This window comes from Pipistrellus kuhlii, unplaced genomic scaffold, assembly GCF_014108245.1.
Source record: "Pipistrellus kuhlii isolate mPipKuh1 unplaced genomic scaffold, mPipKuh1.p scaffold_m20_p_3, whole genome shotgun sequence".
Lineage (NCBI taxonomy): Eukaryota > Metazoa > Chordata > Mammalia > Chiroptera > Vespertilionidae > Pipistrellus > Pipistrellus kuhlii.
Window position 1 is genome coordinate 76,140,224 of NW_023425529.1, and position 18,171 is coordinate 76,158,394.

General features: G+C 39.3%; 1 protein-coding gene across 1 annotated transcript in view; it reads right to left on the minus strand.

Annotated features, from left to right (window-relative positions):
• Positions 1 to 2,902: 2,902 nt before the first annotated feature.
• The window catches only part of EPYC (epiphycan), a 43,487-nt gene continuing 28,218 nt past the window's right edge, over positions 2,903 to 18,171 (minus strand). Inside the window, exons 4-7 of the mRNA XM_036456895.2 lie at positions 12,921 to 13,079; positions 10,924 to 11,126; positions 9,559 to 9,654; positions 2,903 to 3,460 (exon numbers count right to left, since the gene is read on the minus strand). Coding sequence (XP_036312788.1) covers positions 3,290 to 3,460; positions 9,559 to 9,654; positions 10,924 to 11,126; positions 12,921 to 13,079 — 629 coding nt within the window. The 3' untranslated portion in view covers positions 2,903 to 3,289. The remainder of the gene's footprint in view (positions 3,461 to 9,558; positions 9,655 to 10,923; positions 11,127 to 12,920; positions 13,080 to 18,171) is intronic.

The window sequence follows — 18,171 nt, forward strand, 5'->3', positions numbered from 1 at the left end:
TTATTATTGTCATGTGTCCTTTTCATCTAAAAGAGAGAATATACTTGCATAGGTCCCTAAAATTATTATGGGCCCCAAACACTGTGCTAACTGTGCCTAATGTGTAAGGCATCCTGCCTGCTGGGATTCTCCCTTTACCCTTATGGTCCTAAGCATCTCATTTCATCCTCTGATCTTTCAAAGGCCTGGTATCTGCAGGACTACTCTTAAAGGCAGAGACATTTCCATTTATAAAGTCCTGTGATATGCAAAAAGACTTTATATAGATATACTGGAGGCCCAGTGCACAAAATTCATGCACCATGGGAGGGAGTGTCATTCAGCTTAGCCTGTACGCTCTCCAATCTGGGACACCTTGGAGGATGTCCAACTGCCAGTTTAAACCTGATCCCATAGGCAGTCAGGCAGCCAGGCGTCCCTCTCACAATTCTGGACTACTGGCTCCCAACCATTCACCAGCCTGCCTGCCTGATTGCCCCTAACTACTCCTGTGCCAGCATGTTTGATGCCTAACTGCTCCCCTTCCAGCATAATAGTCCCCAACTGCCCTTCCCTGATGGTCCAATCACTTCCAACTGCCCTCCCCTGAATGATTGAGGGGACTGAGGGACTCTAGCTGGATGAGGTTGAATGCTGTGGGGACTGGGTGAGGTGGGGCTGAGACAACTAGGGTAGGGAACTAAGGCTGGATGAGGTCGGGCTGAGGGTACTGGAAGACTGGCTGGATGAGGCAGGGCTGAAGGAACTGGACACCACCATATTGTGGCTGTGGGTGCTGCCATCTTGTGAGGGCATTGCATTCAATTAGCATATTCATTTTTATTGGACATGGGTGCCACCATTTTTGTGAGGCTGTGATGTCAGCTAGCATATTCATACTCCCTCTTTATTAAATAGGACATTAAATATGTCATAGCCTGGTGGCTTAAACAATAGCGTTTTATTTCTTAGAGTTCTGTTTTGTTTCTCAAAAATCATGGTCATAACTGATTTAATTCCTGGTAGGAGCTCTCTTCCCTGCTGGTAGATGCTGACTTCTCATTATTACTTTATATGACCTTTCTTTAGTGTACATATGGGTGTGCATGTACATACACACATACAACTGATTTTTCTTCCTCTTCTTCTGAGTCTACTAATCTCATCATGAAAACCCCATCCTTATCTTCTCATCTAACAGTAATTGAACTCCCAAAGGCTTCATCTCCAATTAACATCACATTGGGGGGTAAGGATTCAAAATATGAATTTTGGGGAGACACAAACAACTCCATCCAGTCTGTACACCATTTTCTTATGTTATAAAACAGGGAAAAGTCATATCTGTGGTATTTGAGGCAGAGCAGAGGAGTGGAATAAAATAGGATTTTGTCATTAGCCTTATAAAGCAGGGCAACTTACTAAGCTTTCTCTCTGACTTGTGACTTGAAATAGTCATTTGTATCCCCAACTCCTAGGATATTGTGAATATATGCATGCAGAACACCTTAATAGATACCTACTATACAGTTGGAGTCCAAATGTTGGTTGCTGTTATAAGAATGTGTATATATTTGTGGACTTACTTTAAAACAACATTTAGTATGCTTCAAAGTTCAACTCTAGGCCTAAAAATGATTTTTGATACTACTGGCTGAGGTAAACTCTCTTTTGCTCCTTTTATTTTAGTACTGTTTTCTTTTTAGCAATGGTGTTCTGTAGCTATTAATCCTATATAATAAAAAGCTAATATACAAATCAACCAAATGTCAAAATGACCGGTTGCTATGACGCACATTGACCACTAGGGGCCAGATGCTCAATGCAGGAATGGCCCCTGTTAGTCAGTGCATTCCCACAAGGGGAGTGCCGCCTAATCAGAAGTCGGGCTCATGGCTAGTGAGTGCAGCAGAGGTTCCTGCCTCCAAAGGCAGTTGGACATCCCCTGAGGGCTCTGGGGCTGTGAGAGGGCACAGGCTAGTCCTACATAATAAAAGGCTAATATATATCACTGAACAGCTGATAAGGAAAGAAATTGCTAAGAAATATTTTTTTAAGTAACATAAGCAAGGTCAGAATAGTGATTATCTTTCATACTTAAGTCCATGTGTAAGTGGATAAATATATACATCATGGTGATATGTATATTTGTGTAGAAAAGGGAACATTATTTACATGCAAATTTTTATTTCTCATGGAAAACCTATAAAGGTATGTGGGAAACTATTGACTAGTTATTTCTAGGAAATGGAACTTGGGGTTTTCAGCTGGAAGTAAACTCACCTTTCATTGTATATTTTTTGTTTTCTTTCTTTTTTTTAAACATATGCCCACATTATAGTTATACATTTCAAAAAGATCAACTTTTCTCAGAAGGCATTCTTAACTTCTTCCCTAACATGGTTATTACATCATCAGCTATATTTTCCATTTTTATATTTCATTTTTCCCACAGGCACAGAAATACACTAAGTAAGTAGTTAATTTAGCAAAGACCTAAAATGAGTTGACAGGCCTAAAAGATGATAACTATCATTATTCAAAAACTGAAGCACTGTGTATTATTATGGTTATTTTCATGTTGTAATTATAATGAATATTTTAAAACAAGACCATTATAATTTTAAATACATTTATTATTTTCTTCAACAAATTTAGAAATAGAAACATGCACTATTGAAAAAAAGAAATGGAAAAGTTTAATTAAAAACATCTAAATCTTGATAATAAACCTAAAGTGTTCATATTTTAAAAATATGTTTTTATTATTGATCTCATAGAAGAAGAAAGAGGTTGAGAGAGCTAGAAACATCAATGGTGAGAGAAAATCATGGGTTGGCAGCCTTCTGCATGCCTCCACATCTGGATTTGAGCCAGCAACCCGGGCATGTGCCCCAACCGGGAATCAAACAGAGACCTCCTGGTTCATTGGTCAACGCTTAACCACTGAGCCATGCTGTCCAGGCTTCAGTGTTCATTTTTAATTTTTATTTCTTATGTGCTTAATTTGAAATTACAGAGACTATGGATACCTAAAACTTGCAAATTACATGTGATTTATGTCTATGAAATATTTTCTATCATTTAGTTTTGCATTTTCTGTACATCTTTTGGTTTATTCCTGATTTATGGTGTTTTTTTTAAGATTATCTAACTGCCATCATATCTTAATATTTTGAGTTGTATTTTATATTATGATACCTTTCAGAACACAATGTAAAATTTTTGTCATGCTGAGTTTTGTTTGTGAAGAGAGCAGTGTGAGTTGTTTTTGTTATAGTAGGCATCATAATACTAATCATTGTCTAATTTACACAAGACTCCCAATAGGCAAACGAGGTAGGCATATATAAGCTTGAGGAGTTTTGCTGAGATTGATAGGGTTTCCGTCCAATCGGATATCTTCTAGTGCCTTACGAATATAAGTCAAATTTTTAACATCACAGAAGGTATCTTCATGCATCTCCAGAATGTTGTTATTCTAAAAGAGATGAAAGTAAATTATTGTACATAAAAAGATATAATATATGATTAGTACTGATTAAAGTGCATTTTGCTTTACCTTGTGTTTATATTTTTGTTTCTTCTGTATACAAAATCCACGTTATGTGATTATTATACATTAAACACTTTCTAGGCAATAGGGATAAATCAATTAACAAAAAGACATGTGTTTGCTCATATAGAGACTATACTTTGGTAATGGGGATATAAAATAAGAAAGTAGAAAAAAGTGTACAGAAAAAAAGTTATTTCCAAAAATATTAGACTTATGCATAAAGAATGGTGACTGTGAAAAGTTATCTTAAGGGATATTATTGGAGCTCAGAATAGAATGACAAGAAAACATGGGCATTGAAAGGACAAGGTAATAAGAACACCAATTTCAAATTCTGAGTAATTATAAAATGTTCAAGAGTGAGAAAAAGTTAACATGACTAAAATGAAGTGACAGAGAGAGTAAGCAAACATAAGGAAGAAAACAGGTGCAGAACTTGGTTGAAGTATTGTCCAGCATACCAAAAGATTGTGGGTTTGAAACCTAGAGCACATGCCTAGGTTTCAGGAATTGATTCCTAATCCAGGTGCTTATGGGAGGCAATTTATCAATGTTTCTCTCTTACATGATGGACACTAAGATTGCCTCCATGTCTTGACTGTTGTAAATAATACTACAATGAACATATGAATGTACACTGAGTGACCAGATTATTATGATCTCTGAATGCATAATAATCTGGCCACTCAGTGTATATCCTATATAATAAAAGGCTAATATGCAAATTGTCCCCTCGACCAGGCGTTTGACCAGCAGGCAGGCAGGCCAATTGCCCCCTCTCCCTGGCAAGGCTGAGCGGACCCCACCCATGCATGAATTCATGCATTGGGCCTCTAATATACATACTGTACATATACACTGAGTGGCCAGATTATTATGTGTTCAGAGATCATAATAATCTGACCATTCAGTGTATATGTCTTTTCAATTTAGTGGTTTTTTTTGTTTTTTTGGTTTTTTTTTGGTGTGTGTGTGTGTGTGTATGTGTTTAAATGCCCCAAAATAGAATTGCTGGTACTTCTTTATCTTTTGTTATAGCCTTTGTTTTCAAGGCTATTTGGTCTAGTATAAATAGTGCTACTCCAGGTTTTATGGGTTTGTTTTTCTACACCTTGACTTTTATTCTGTGTATGTCTTTCAATATGAAGACAGTCTCATATAGACAGCATATCTTAGGGTACAGATATGTTTTGTTATTCATTCAGCCACACTATGCCTTTTGATTGGAGCATTTAATCCATTTGCATTTAAAATAATTGTTCATAGATATGTATTTATTGCCATTTTGTTATTTATATTCTTAGATTTTCTCTTTCTCCTCCTCTTCCTCCTCCTTCCCTTCCCCCTTCCCCTTTCCCCTTCCCTCTCCCCTTTCTCCTCCCCCTTCCCCTCCCCCTCCCCTCCCCTTCTCCCTTCCCCTTTCCCTTCTCCCTTCCCCTTCCCCTTCCCCTTCCCCTTCCCCTTCTCCCTTCCCCTTTCCTCCTTCCCCCTTCCCCATTCCCCCTTCTCCTTTTCCCATTCCCCATTCCCCATTCCTCCTTCTCCCTTCCCACTTCCCCCTTTCTTCTTTCCCCTTCCCCCTTGTCCCTTCCCCCTTCCCCCTTTCTTCTTTCCCCTTCCCCCTTCTCCCTTCCCCTTTCCCCCTTCCCCATTCCCCCTTCCCCCTTCTCTTTTCCCCATTCCCCCTTTCCTTTCCCTTTCCCCCTTTACCCTTCCCCTTCCCCCTCCCCTTTCCCTTCCCCTTCCCCCTTTACCCTTCCCCTTTTACCCTTCTCCCTTCTCCCTTCCCCTTCTCCCTTTCTTCTTTCCCCTTTCCCTTTTTCCCTTCTTCCCCTCCCACTCCCCCTCCCCTCTCCCCCTCCCCCTCCCCCTCCCCCTCCTTCTCCTTCTCCTTCTCCTTCTCCTTCTCCTTCTCCTTCTCCTTCTCCTTCTCCTTCTCCTTCTCCTTCTCCTTCTCCTTCTCCTTCTCCTTCTCCTTCTCCTTCTCCTTCTCCTTCTCCTTCTCCTTCTCCTTCTTCTCCTTCTCCTTTCCTTCTTTCTTCTGGAAGACCCTTCAACATTTCATGTAATACTAGTTTGATGGTGATGAACTGCTTTAGCTTTTTCTCTCTGTGAAGCTCTTTATCTGACTTTCAATTCTAAATGAAAGCTTTTCTGGGTTGAATAATCTTGGTTGTATGTCCTTGCTTTTCATAACTTTGAATATTTCATGCCAATCCCTTTGGCCTGCAAAGTTTCTGTTGAGAAATCAGCTGACAGTTTTTTGGGAGCTCTTTTGTAGGTAACTAACTGCGTTCTCTAGTTGCTCTCTCTTTGTCTTTCACCTTTGGCAATTTATAATGTGTCTTGGAGTGGGCCTCTTAGGATTTATTTTTTGGGGACACTCTTCTCAGACTTGTATGTCTATTTCCTTTGCCAGAGTAGGAAAATTTTCTGTTATTATTTCTTCAAATAGGTTTTCAATCCCTTGATCTTCTTCTTACAGTAACCCTATGATGCAAATACTGGTATGATTGAAGTTGTTCCAGAGTTCTCATAAGTTATCCTCATTTTCCTGGATTCTTTTTTCTTTTTGCTGTTATAATTGGGTGTTTTCTGCTACCTTATTTTCCAATTCACTGATTTGATCCTCTGCTTGATCTAATCTCTATTTATTTCCTCTAATGCATTTTTCACTTTAGTTATTATAGTTTTTATTTCTGATTTTTTTTAATGGATTCTATCTCAATTTTTATGTTTCCTATCTCTTTGTTGAAGTATGCACTGTGATAAGTGAGCATTTTTAAAATTAGTATTTTGAACTCTGCATCTGGTAGATTGTCTTCATTTTATTTAGTTCTCTTTCTGGGGTATTGTTCTTTCTTCTTCTTATTATTATTATTTGGAACATATATGCTGCCTCCCTGTATTTGTTTTGATATGATAGGCAGAGCTGCTACACTTTCTGGTTTTGTAAAGTAACCTTATGTAGTATGTATTCCCTACTGATTTTCATATCCAAGAGATTCAGAGACTCCCCAGCACTGGACCAGTATCCCCAGTCATGCAAGCTGGGAGCTCCAGCTGTGCCCTCTGTGGGACTGTATGAATTCTCCTTTTGTATTTGACTTGGTTGCTTCTGACATACAATGGGAGGAATTTTCCCCAAGGTCAATTGGCTGTGAGAATTGGCCAGAAACAGTGGAGGATTTATTGTGCAAGAAACAACTCCATGGAGCAGGATACAGTCAGGGAGATTCTAGTGCCTGCCCCTTGAGTGTGTTGTGGAAGTGGTTGGGTCTTGCTTCAGGTTGGTCTGAAGCTGTCCACCTGGGGTACTGGCTCTGAGGTCTCCTGGGAGGTGCCTCCTGTGCCCTGCTTGGGGCCACCAACATGACCTACAAAGCTGTCAGCAGATGGCTGCTATTTGGAGGTGCCCAGGAGAGGCAAAGTTGAAAATTAAAGCTGGCTGCCACAAGTGTCAGGCCTGGAGCCACTTAGCAAGATGTATGGGAAACACTAGGCCAGATGCACTTTGAAATATTTTAAGTAAGTCCACAATATTTTAAGTAAGTCCAAGACAGGCTATTTGTATGGAAAAGACACTGGACCTGTAAGTTGCATGGGTGGAATATTGATGAATCACTGAGGGGAACAATCAGTGTTAGCAAGGCTCATGGAGACTCAGATACACACCTGCCTGCTGGCTCTGTAGGGGCGGACTCAGCAAAGGAATAACTTTTGTCTGGGAGAAAGCTGCCCCTCTGGCTCTCACCCTGAACTAGATAATTCAGTTGCTCTCCTGTGTCACTGGCACCTTTTGGAGCTGCTGTCCCAGTGCTGGAGCTCAGAGTGAGTGAGTTGGTCAGTGAGCCAGTTGGTGCATAGGCCCTTTAAAAAGAATGCCTGGGACTCCAGCATCCCTCTGTCTCATAATCCCCACTGCCTTTCACATCCAGGAGATTCAGAGACTTCCCAGCACTGGAACATTGTCATGTCTGGTGTGGGACTGGGGGAAAACCTCTATAGCCAAGATATCCCTCCCAATTTTTAACCATCACATTGGGGTGTGATACAAGCTCATTCTGAATTTCTGCACCTCCTATCAGTCTTAATGTGGCTTCTTTTGTGTAGCCTTAGTAATAGGACTTCTGTTCAGCTAGATTTTAGGTGGTTCTGAATTACGGTGGTTCTGTATTTTAGTTGTAATTTTGATGTAATTATGGGAGAATGAGAGTATTGCATTCATCTACTTAGTCATCTTGACTGGAAACTCCAAAGGCAATTACTTTTATTTCATTTTTTAATTAAAAAAAAGTATTGATTGAGAGAGAGACAGAAAGAGAGAGAGAGAGAGAGAGAGAGAGAGAGAGAGAGAGAGAGAGAGAGAGAAACATCAACATATTGTTCCACTCATTGGTTGATTCTTATATGTGCCTTGACCAGGGATTGAACCCACAGCCTTGGTATATCAGGACAACACTCCAATCAACTGAGCTACACAGCCAGGGCAAGCAATTATTTTGAAAAAAATCTCAGATTACATATACAAGAATATTGTGTTTAACTATAACATTAGAGACTTTGTCACTTTTGAGTCAATATCATCACAGACAATAATAACGCATTTAACTCATAACTAGAAAACATATTATAATATTTCCTTGAGGATGTCCTTGAAAATCCTCTATGCAGTCATGAATATATTAAAAATCACTCTCAGAAAAAGAGATACTAAGACAGAGCCATCCAAAAACAGGATGGGCACTACAAAGGGAGTAAGGAAGTAAACGCTACCAGAAAAACTCTTAAATGAGACATGAGTCCAAGCCTCAGAGATAGGTGTACATAAAAGGACATCAAAAAGTATATAATAGAATAAAAGAAACAACACAGGGTAAGTATTTACAGAATCCACAGAGGAAAACATAGAAATCAGAGACTTGCTGTCACATAACAAAATCATCTTCTCAAAAGATTGCAATTTTACACTATGATATTGTTCTATGAACACACAATGGATGCATTATCTACAGATTTATTCGACAAAACATGAAGTTATTACAAATAGTTGATTATGGCTGAACACCAAAAATTATATATGAAATATAATTTATCTCTTTTGCTTTAACAACTGAAATGTTTATTTTAATTGAGCATAGTTCTGAAATATTTAAATGAAATATATTTAGAAAATATTAGATTATAACATTTTTGAATTTGTGTTTTCACTCAGTTTAGTGGCATTTTAAATAAAGCAGTTTTTCAAATATGTTGGTTTAGGAAAATCTGCATTTTCTTAATCCAGAAAGATGGAAGTCTCTAATTGCTCAGCAAATAGAATGCCCTATGGTTGAATTTAATTCAGCACATAAAACCTAAAGCTAAAATTGAAAGACTAGCCCAATCAGTGTGGCTCAGTAGTTGAGTATTACACTATGAAACAGGAAGTCACAGTTCAATTCCCGGTCAGGGCATATGCCCAATTGCAGGCTCACTCCCCAATGTGGAGTGTATAGGAGGCAGCTGATCAATGATTCTCTGTCATCAATGATGTTTCTCTATCCCTCTCCCTCCCTCTGAAATAGATACAAATATATTTTAAAAAAATAAAAAAATAAAAAGGCTAACATTGACATTTTCTCCCTGAAAACTAGGAATCAAATTAGACTTTTTATTTTTTTACTGTTTCCCTCTTTTCTAATCTTTATACACTTCTTCAGCAAAAAAACAACAACAAAACAAAACACACAGAAAAACACTTCCATTCTTTTTTTCAAAAAATGCATTATTATTTGGCCAAGAATGAAAATAAAAATTAACATTATTAGAAATAAAACAGTGTTAGGGTCATTAATGTGCAAATACCTTGTAGTCAAACTCAGTGAATGACTGAAAGGAGAAAAAAAGGAGAAAAAAAAAGAAAAATTGTCCCAGTATGTCAACATGACATTATAAAGAGCTTCCTGTGTCCCAGCTTCCTCTCTTCTGCTTTTGTTTCCCATGGAGCTATTGGGCATACCTTACTAGTAGAAGCTTACCTGGAGATGAAGGGCTCGAAGGTTTTCTGGGAGTGGCAGCGGGATGTGATCCAAGTTGTTATCTGTGAGGTAGAGGTGATGGAGATCATACATATCCTGAAAACATTCCAAATATAGGGACTTAATAGAAATTAGTGGTGCCACAGTTATATTTTCCATTCCTGGTCCATGCAATTATTTGTAAAATACCACATGCCTTACCAGGTCTTGTTTAGTAAAGTTTTGGCAGATTAGTTTTCTAAGTTACATATTAGACCATTCAAATGAATTTTGGAAGAAATGAGGAATAAGTAGAAATCTCTTGATGAAAATGAAATATGTTTCTGAATCTCTAGGAAGAAACATGCTTTGTCCACTTTCACTTTCCCAGTTTAAGTAAGGCACTGACTTCTCATTCTCTATTCTGCAATAGAACTTTGGAGATTTTGGTTTAAGCATAGCAATGATTTATTTCATGTAATAGGGATGGAAAAATGAGAATTTATAGTCAACAAAAGACTTCTCTTCCTAGCCTGAATTTCAGGGAAAAGACAGACTAGAAAGACAGAAAAAGTTTAGACAATAACAGGTCCACTCTAGCCAAATACCACAGGGCCAATTGTGACTCACCACCACCCATGCCAACAAAAGATGAGTGGAGAGACAGACTTCTACCCTTGCCAGGCTCTACTGAAGTGCCCTAACTCTCTTACCCCCACAGAATGGCTAGTAGAGAGATAAGACTTTTGTTATTGCCCAGTGCTAATGGGTCCACAAGACACCTTCTAGCTACCAAGGAAGTAATGTGATGTCCCTTCAAACAGTATTTTTTGTTTATTTTGTTCAATATGTATTTAGCGAAGCAGCTTGAATGGGGTAAAAATGAGTAAGATAGCCAGTGGGTTACTGTTCTCAGACTCTAAACCATTATTCCAAGCAAGTTGCTCTAGCCCTGAACTTGCTTCCCTTACTTAGAAAACAAAATTCATAAGATTAACTGAATCCAGTCTTCTTTAAAGTAATATGGAAGCCTTTTATCCCCAAGGCACCTACCACATCCTGTTAAAAGTAGTTTACCTTTTAACCACATTAAATGCTCCCCATCAATGGTGATTTTGGTAAATATAAATTATCTGCTTAACACTATTTCCAGATAGCCACCCACTTCTTATTCCATTTCTGGTTTCTGTTCTTGGTGCTTGACCAACCTCAAAATGTACCAGAGCACAGTATTTTCCAAAAGCGTGATAAGTAGTGTTGGAAAGTTTACTTTTGAAGTTAAAAGTGTCATCCAAGTGAATTTCTTTATAGAAATAAAAAGGCTAGTCATTGACCACAAATGGAATGGGAAGATGAAAGTCTTTTATATCCAAACTTAAAACTCACTTTAAATGCTTCTTGCTTTATTCCTTTCCTTCCAAGTCTATTGTTGCTAATATCAATGAATGTCAAAGTGGTTGGCAAATCTGGAAGTTGCCTTATTTTGTTGTCACGTAGGATAAGCTCTCTGAGTTCAGGCAGCTTTTTGAATGCATCTTCATCAATTTCAGATATTAAATTTGATGTTAGATCAATCTTCCTTAAATCATCTAGAAGAAAAAGTGAGGAAGTAATTAATATTTTTGAAATGTTCTGTTCACAGAGATTTGGGAGGGGAGTGGACTGACAATTCTCGGGGAAAAGGGGAGTGGAGGATGCGGGAAGAGACTGAACATAAACTGTGCACCTATGGACAAGGACAATGGGGGGGAGGGGTGGAAAGGGCAGAGGGTGTGGTGGGAACCTGATGGAGGGGGGAGAAAATGAGGAACTTTTGTAATAATATGAACAATAAAGATTGATTAAAAAAAAAAAAGAAACGCTCTGTTCACATAACAATATGAATATAAATTTCCTATATACAAATAAGCATAAACATGAATTTAAGTAGCAACACCAGTTAGAGAGAATTATTTCTAAATACCTTAGAAAACCTGTTTCCTCTGAATACTGTTCATGCTTATACAATTACTAGAGGCCCAATGCATGCAGATTCATACAAGAATGGGCTTTCCTTCCCCAGGATGCTGGCACTGCCTTTGCTCAGTCCCTCGGGAACTGCATTTCCACCTTTCCATGCTGCCCAGAGGCCAGGAGTGGCTAGGATGGTGTGGAACAACTGTATCATTGCCATAGCAACAATGCAAGCATCCCCTTCCCCCTTGTCAATAGGTGCCAGTGTATGCAAATTAATCCACATCTTTGATGGGTTGATTTGCATTCTCACTCCTTATTGGCTGGTGGGCATCACAAAGGTATGGTCAATTTGCATCTTATTCTTTTATTAGTGTAGATAAGAAATTATAAAGTTAGGAAAGAAACTGACACATTATACTTAAAATAACTAGTCTCAATAGTCTAAATAAACTATATTTAGATTTTACTACTTAAAACATTTTCCACAGTGAAAACAGATGATCATGACACCCTACTTTTATTGCCATAAAATGATAATAAGTTCTAGGTTATAAAATAGTTACTTATGATTTTTATTTAGTTACAAATTGTTTGTTGAAAATATCAATAGTTTCATAGTTTCTTGATGACCTTTAATTATTCAGCATTTTTCTTATCATAATTAAAACAAATCTTCAAATTATTACACGAGAAAAAAATAATTGATTTATGAGACATCTATACTAATAAAAGGATAATATGCAAATTAGACTGGATTGACCAACCAGTTGTCTTCTGGATGTCAGGTGTCCTTCTGGACAAAGCCACAAAGGTGGGAGCAAAGGCAGAGGTGGTTAGGAGTGATCAGGCCGGCAGGGGAGAGCATTTAGGGGCAATCAGGACAGCAAGGGGAGCAATTAAGGGTGAGATCAGGCAGGCAGGCTGAGGAGGTTAGGGGCATCAGGCCAGCATGCAGAATGGTTAGGGGATAACAGTGGTTAGGAGCCAGTGTCCAGGATTGGAGAGGGTGCATGCCAGGCTGAGGGACCTCCCCGCCTGTGCATGAATTTCATACATGGAGCCTCTAGTTATATATATATATATATATGTCTAAGTGACAAGCTGATTAGCAGGTAGCTATGATGTGCACTGTCCATCAGGGCACAGACGCTCAATGCAGGAGCTGCCAAGTGACAGCAACTTTGCAGAGTGCTCTTTCATACTCAAGGACCCCTCAGGAGGATGTTGGACTGCCGGTTTCTGCCTGATCTCTGCAGGCTAGGCCGAGGGACCCCACTTGTGCACTGCAGAGATAGGGCAGAAACTTAAATACACTGGGCCTCTAGTATTTAATATTCAGCTATCATTTCCAGAACCACTATTTTACAGTGCAAAAATTTTAAGAAATTCTGTAAAGAAAAGAAGGCCATTAGTGCTATCATTCATACTTAAGCTTGCGAAGTCGTTTCTGTTGATCTTTTTAATTCTGTTAAAGCGGGAATAGAAATAAGCAGTGTTCTTGGGCAGTGGAGGAATAGCATCAAGCTCATGGTCATCACAGTATACAGTGGTACTTATACAGGTACACAGAAGGCAGGTTGGAAAATCTAAAAGAAAGATGCAAATAATTAAAATTAAGTAACAAAGGCAATTTATAACTATTTGACTAGTAATGTTTGTTAAACAAGATTAGAGTCTCATGCAGACAATTCTGATATATTTTATCTTTTCTTATATAGTTTTCTGTAAGTGGAATACTAGTCAAATATACCAAAAAAACCTGACCCAATAATTAGTATATTTTTGTAATGTTATAAAATTTGAAATTATTGTGTGGCCACTACACAGTTGTTGCTTTTATAGTTAGAAATTCTATTTTCAAATGTGAACACTAATATTGCCATTTTTATAAGTTTAAAGCATCACATACAATGATTGTATTAGGTCATTGATTCAATAATTAAACACCCCACTGAAACAAAATCTGCTTCAAGAAAAATATAGGGTAATAATCACTAATATTCATTCACTCAGTATGTAGTTTTTAATCTTTTCTATGTAAATGGCACTATGCTAGCTAGTGAAACAGTGGTGAGCATAAAGAGACAGAGATCTATTTTATGATCTGTTATGTGAGAAGAATGATAATCACACAAATAAATGAAATGATGACTGAGGTAAGTATTATGAAATATCATATGGACATAAAATAGAAAAATTTGACCCGATTTGAGAATCATGCTTCTCTGAGAAGATACTAATTGAATTGAAATTTTCAAGAAGAGTAGTCATGCTTATGTGAGGGAAGCATATGCAGACCGAGGAAGCAGCATGTGCCCTGGTTCTTCAGTTTGGACGAAAGGAAAGATGGTTCATGTTGCTATAGCATAGAGAGTATTGTAATGTATAGGACATAACATGTATGGCCTAATAGGGTGTGTTACAGATTTTGTTCCTTATTCTATATATTATCATATTTGCATGCTAACATATCACTCTGCTTGAAGGTGTGGTGGAAGTCTGAGGGAGGGCTAGTGGACAGAGTGGAGATGAATTGTGGTCTCTAGGGTAATCACAATAGAAAAATCAGCAGAGCCAAAAGATATTTGTTAGGCTGGATTATATATCAATTTATTAATCTATTTTTCTCCATCTATCACACACACACATATGCTCACACACACTCCCTTGCACACACACACAGACACACCTATACCTCCTTCATTCCTTGTTTAGTACTCATGTAGAGAATAGCAGTCTTCTAAGGGAGACAGAAGTAATGTGCAGAAGGAAAGGAGGGAAGAAAGATAAGGCAATATTATGGTGACCAAGTGGAGAAAGGGTTGGAAAGAAAAGGAAATAGAAAACAATCAAGGCTGCTGAAATGCCAGGCAAATTAAAATAGCTCTTGGGTTGAAAATGTCTCGGGTTAGTTGTGATGGTTATAGGAGACTTTAATAAGAGCTGTGCAGTGATGAGGCCGGAAGCCAATTAATTACAGTCAATTAAAGAGAAAGTTCGATGTGCAGAAATAGTTATAGCAAATATAGACAATGTTATTGAGATATTTGTGAAAAAGGAAGAAAAAAGTTGATGATTACTTTTTAAAAATATTATTTGTGTTGTGTACAATGAGGGATATTGACTAAGCTAGAGGGTTTGCAAGAATACAAAGGAGCAGAGGTTAAAGATAAAATGGGTCCGAGAGGGCAACAGGAAATGAAGTTTAAAGCCCAGAGGGAGAATGCAAAGCCACTTGCTGGAGGACCTGTTCCTCTGTGGTAACAGGAGGGGTGTGGTTGTAGGTAATTATATGTCTGAAAACAGAAAGACCAAAGAGCTGCTGACTGGAAGATTGCATTTTCTTTGTGAAGTATTGTAGATGACTAAGCTTCCTAAAGTGCTTGAGAAGTAAAGGGAGGAGGAGAAGAAGGTCATAAGAGGTGAGATGAATGAAGAAAGTGAAATAAGCCATGGCAATTACAGAAGAATGTGATGGAAGAACTTCCTTGAGATTGCTCAGTGATCACTTCATCTGATTTAGCAGAACTTTCCTGGGTTTAGCACTGAAAGTCCCCTATCTTGGAAACCCCTCACTCTCAGAGACACATTGTTGCCTTAGTTCAAAGATTAATAACTAGTAATGCAACTAAGATATTTAATTAATCATGGCCTATAGTTTTTGTACAAATATACTTCCTGCTCAGCCTTTTTTGAATTTTTGTTCAAGCAATGATAAGTTTTTCAAATTTTTTATAATTTTTAGAATGTCAGCAGAGGCAAAAGAAAAGCACTTCGGCTGTTTAATCTCAACTAACACAGTCAATAGGATGAAGGAAATTATACCATAATTTATGTGACTATCTGCCTCTGATTCTGAATTTCTAGAGAGCACTGGATTGCAGAAGATCTAGGACAACATTCACTCAAAGATCTTACATACTTTATTGATGCATACTCAGCAGTGAGCTGTTATATGCATTTTTCTCCCAAAATTTTCAACCTGTAAACTTTTTAAGACCTTCCTGTATTTTACATGTGTGTGATTTGAGTGGTGTTATCAATGTTTTGGTAAATATTTTTTTTTCTATTTAGCTTAATTATAACGATTTGTATATAAAACATTCTAAGCATTGCAACTTCCTCACAAAAAAAAACAAACACAAAAAAAACAAAACAAAAAAACTAGTAAGGCACTTACTAAAGTTGTATTGTATCATTAAATAGAAAAATCCTTTATACTATCTAATAAAAGAGTAATATGCAAATTGGCCATCACCCCAAGACACAAGATGGCTGCCCCCTTGTGTACACAAGAAGGCTAACACAATTGGCCTGCAGGGGAGGGCAGTTGTGGGCAGTTAGGGGTGACCAGGCTGGCAGAGGAAGGCAGTTAGGGGAGACCAGGCCAACAAGGAAAGGCAGTTTTGAGGCATCCAGGCCTGTAGAAGAGGGCAATTGGGGAGGAACAGGCCAGCAGTGAAGAGCAGTTGGGGGGACCAGGCCTGCAGGGGAGAACAGTTGAGCGAGTGACCCAGGCCAGCAGGGGAGGGGAGGGCAGTTGTGGGGGACCAGGCTTGCAGGGGAGGGAGGGTGAGGGGGCAGGCCTGCAGGGGAGAACAGGTAGAGGGAACCAGGCCTTCAAGGGAGGGCAGTTTTTTTTGGGGGGGCGGGCCTGCAGTGCAGGGCAGTTGTGTCAGGGACCAGGTCTGCAGTAGAAGACAGTTGGGAGAGGACCCAGGCCTGCAGGGGATGGCAGTTTGCGGGGACCAGGCCTGCAGGGGAGGACAATTGGGGGTGGGAACCAGGCCTACTGGCGAGGACAGTTGCGGTGGGCCAGGCCTGTAGGGGAGGGCAATTGGGGGGGGGGGGGAGGCAGACCTGCAGGGGAGGTTAGTTGGGGGGTCCAGGCCTGCAGGGTAGGGCAGTTAGGGATGACCCAGCCAGCAGGGGAGGGAAGTTGTGGGCCATTAGGCCTGTCGGGGAGTACAGTTAGGGGCAATTGGGCTGGCCGGAGAGCAGTTAGGTGTCAATCAGGCTGGCAGGGGAGTGGTTAGGGGGTGATCAGGCTGGCAGGCAAAAGCAGTTAGGGGCAATCAGGCAGAGGCAGGATAGCAGTTGGAAACCAACAGTCCTGTATAGTGAGAGGGTTGTCCAACTGCTCTTGCATCAGGCCTAAAAGGGTGGTCAGACATCCCTCAAGGGGTCCCAGATATCTGCCTGTAGTTAATGATACTTTATTGTACCCTGAAAATTTTGTTGAAAGTGAACAAAAGATAAGCTCTTTTATCAAAAATAAAATAATCAGAATTAACATTTACTGTGTTTACTATGGACCAGGTACTAAATTCATTCATTTAATCCTTACAAAACTCTATGAGGTAAGATTTATTATTTATTGTCCCACTTTTAAGATGAAAAAAATGAGCCATAAAACCACCAAACATTGAGTGCCTTGCTCAAGATTATAGTATATCCAGCAGGTTGCAAAGTTGATTTTAATGTTCTCTTCTCTCTTTGCTTGCTCAGTACATTCTTTACAGACTTTTTTCTCATATCACCATTAACACCTTAACAGCCTCTATATTTGTTTCCATGTCTGTCTCCCTATTCTAGATAGAAGTATCTGTGAAAAGGCAGTTATTTTAAAGTAAGTTTTGTATCTTTAGAGCTTAAAGTACAAAGATACTCAATAGTAACAACCTTTGTAATGGAAATTCTACTCACGTTTTATACCCCTTCCCTTATGCCATCCCCCCCCTTCCTCTCTCTCTCTCTCTCTCTCTCTCTCTCTCTCTCTCTCTCTCTCTCTCTCTCTCTCTCTCTCGTGTGTGTGTGTGTGTGTGTGTGTGTGTGTGTGTGAGTGTTTTGGAGTGAGTCCACTTGAATAACCCCAAGGATGACACTGATAAATTCTAACAACAAATATAGACAAACTAGAGGCCCAGTGCACGAAATCCCTCCACCTGGCCTGCAACGACGCAAGTGTTCTGTGCCTGGCCTGGCCAGAGGTCCTCCACGGCCAGGCATGGAATGCTTGTCTTGGTGCAGCAGAGACAAAACAAGCATTCCACCAGGCAGCTCACACTGCCCATTCTCAATGGCCACCCTCCCCATCCTGGGACTGGGGGACTCCAGTGAGGCTGAGAGTACTGGGTGCTGCCATCTTTGTGATGGATTGATGGTCAATTTGCATATTCCCTCTTTATTTGATAGGATTATAGAATCACATTCAGCATCAGCCATGCCTTCTTGTTAACAAAATGCTCTAGTTAGACAACCTTTAAACCAAACAAGATGGAATTCAATGTAATGGGCCACTTTCTTCTCTTTTCCTCTCTCTGCTACTTCCTAGGAGAAGAACCATATAGATAAAAATCAGAACAGACGAGCTTCAAACCCAGCATGTGAAACTAAGGGCTATGTGATCTCTGGCAAGTTCCTACCCTTTCAAAGCTACTTACCTCAGTAATAATGAAAAGATTAATGCTGACACCGTCACAGGGAGTTTGTAATACACAATGAGATAAGGTGAAGTGCTGAGCATTATTGCCCACAGATATTTTGTGCTCAATCAATGTAAATAGTATTGCTCCTACTATCATCATTTCATTTATCATGGAAAACCTTATCACCTTGAACTGCTGTGGCCTGACCTCTCAGACATAGATTCTGAACTTGCTAAGAGGGTATCCTTTG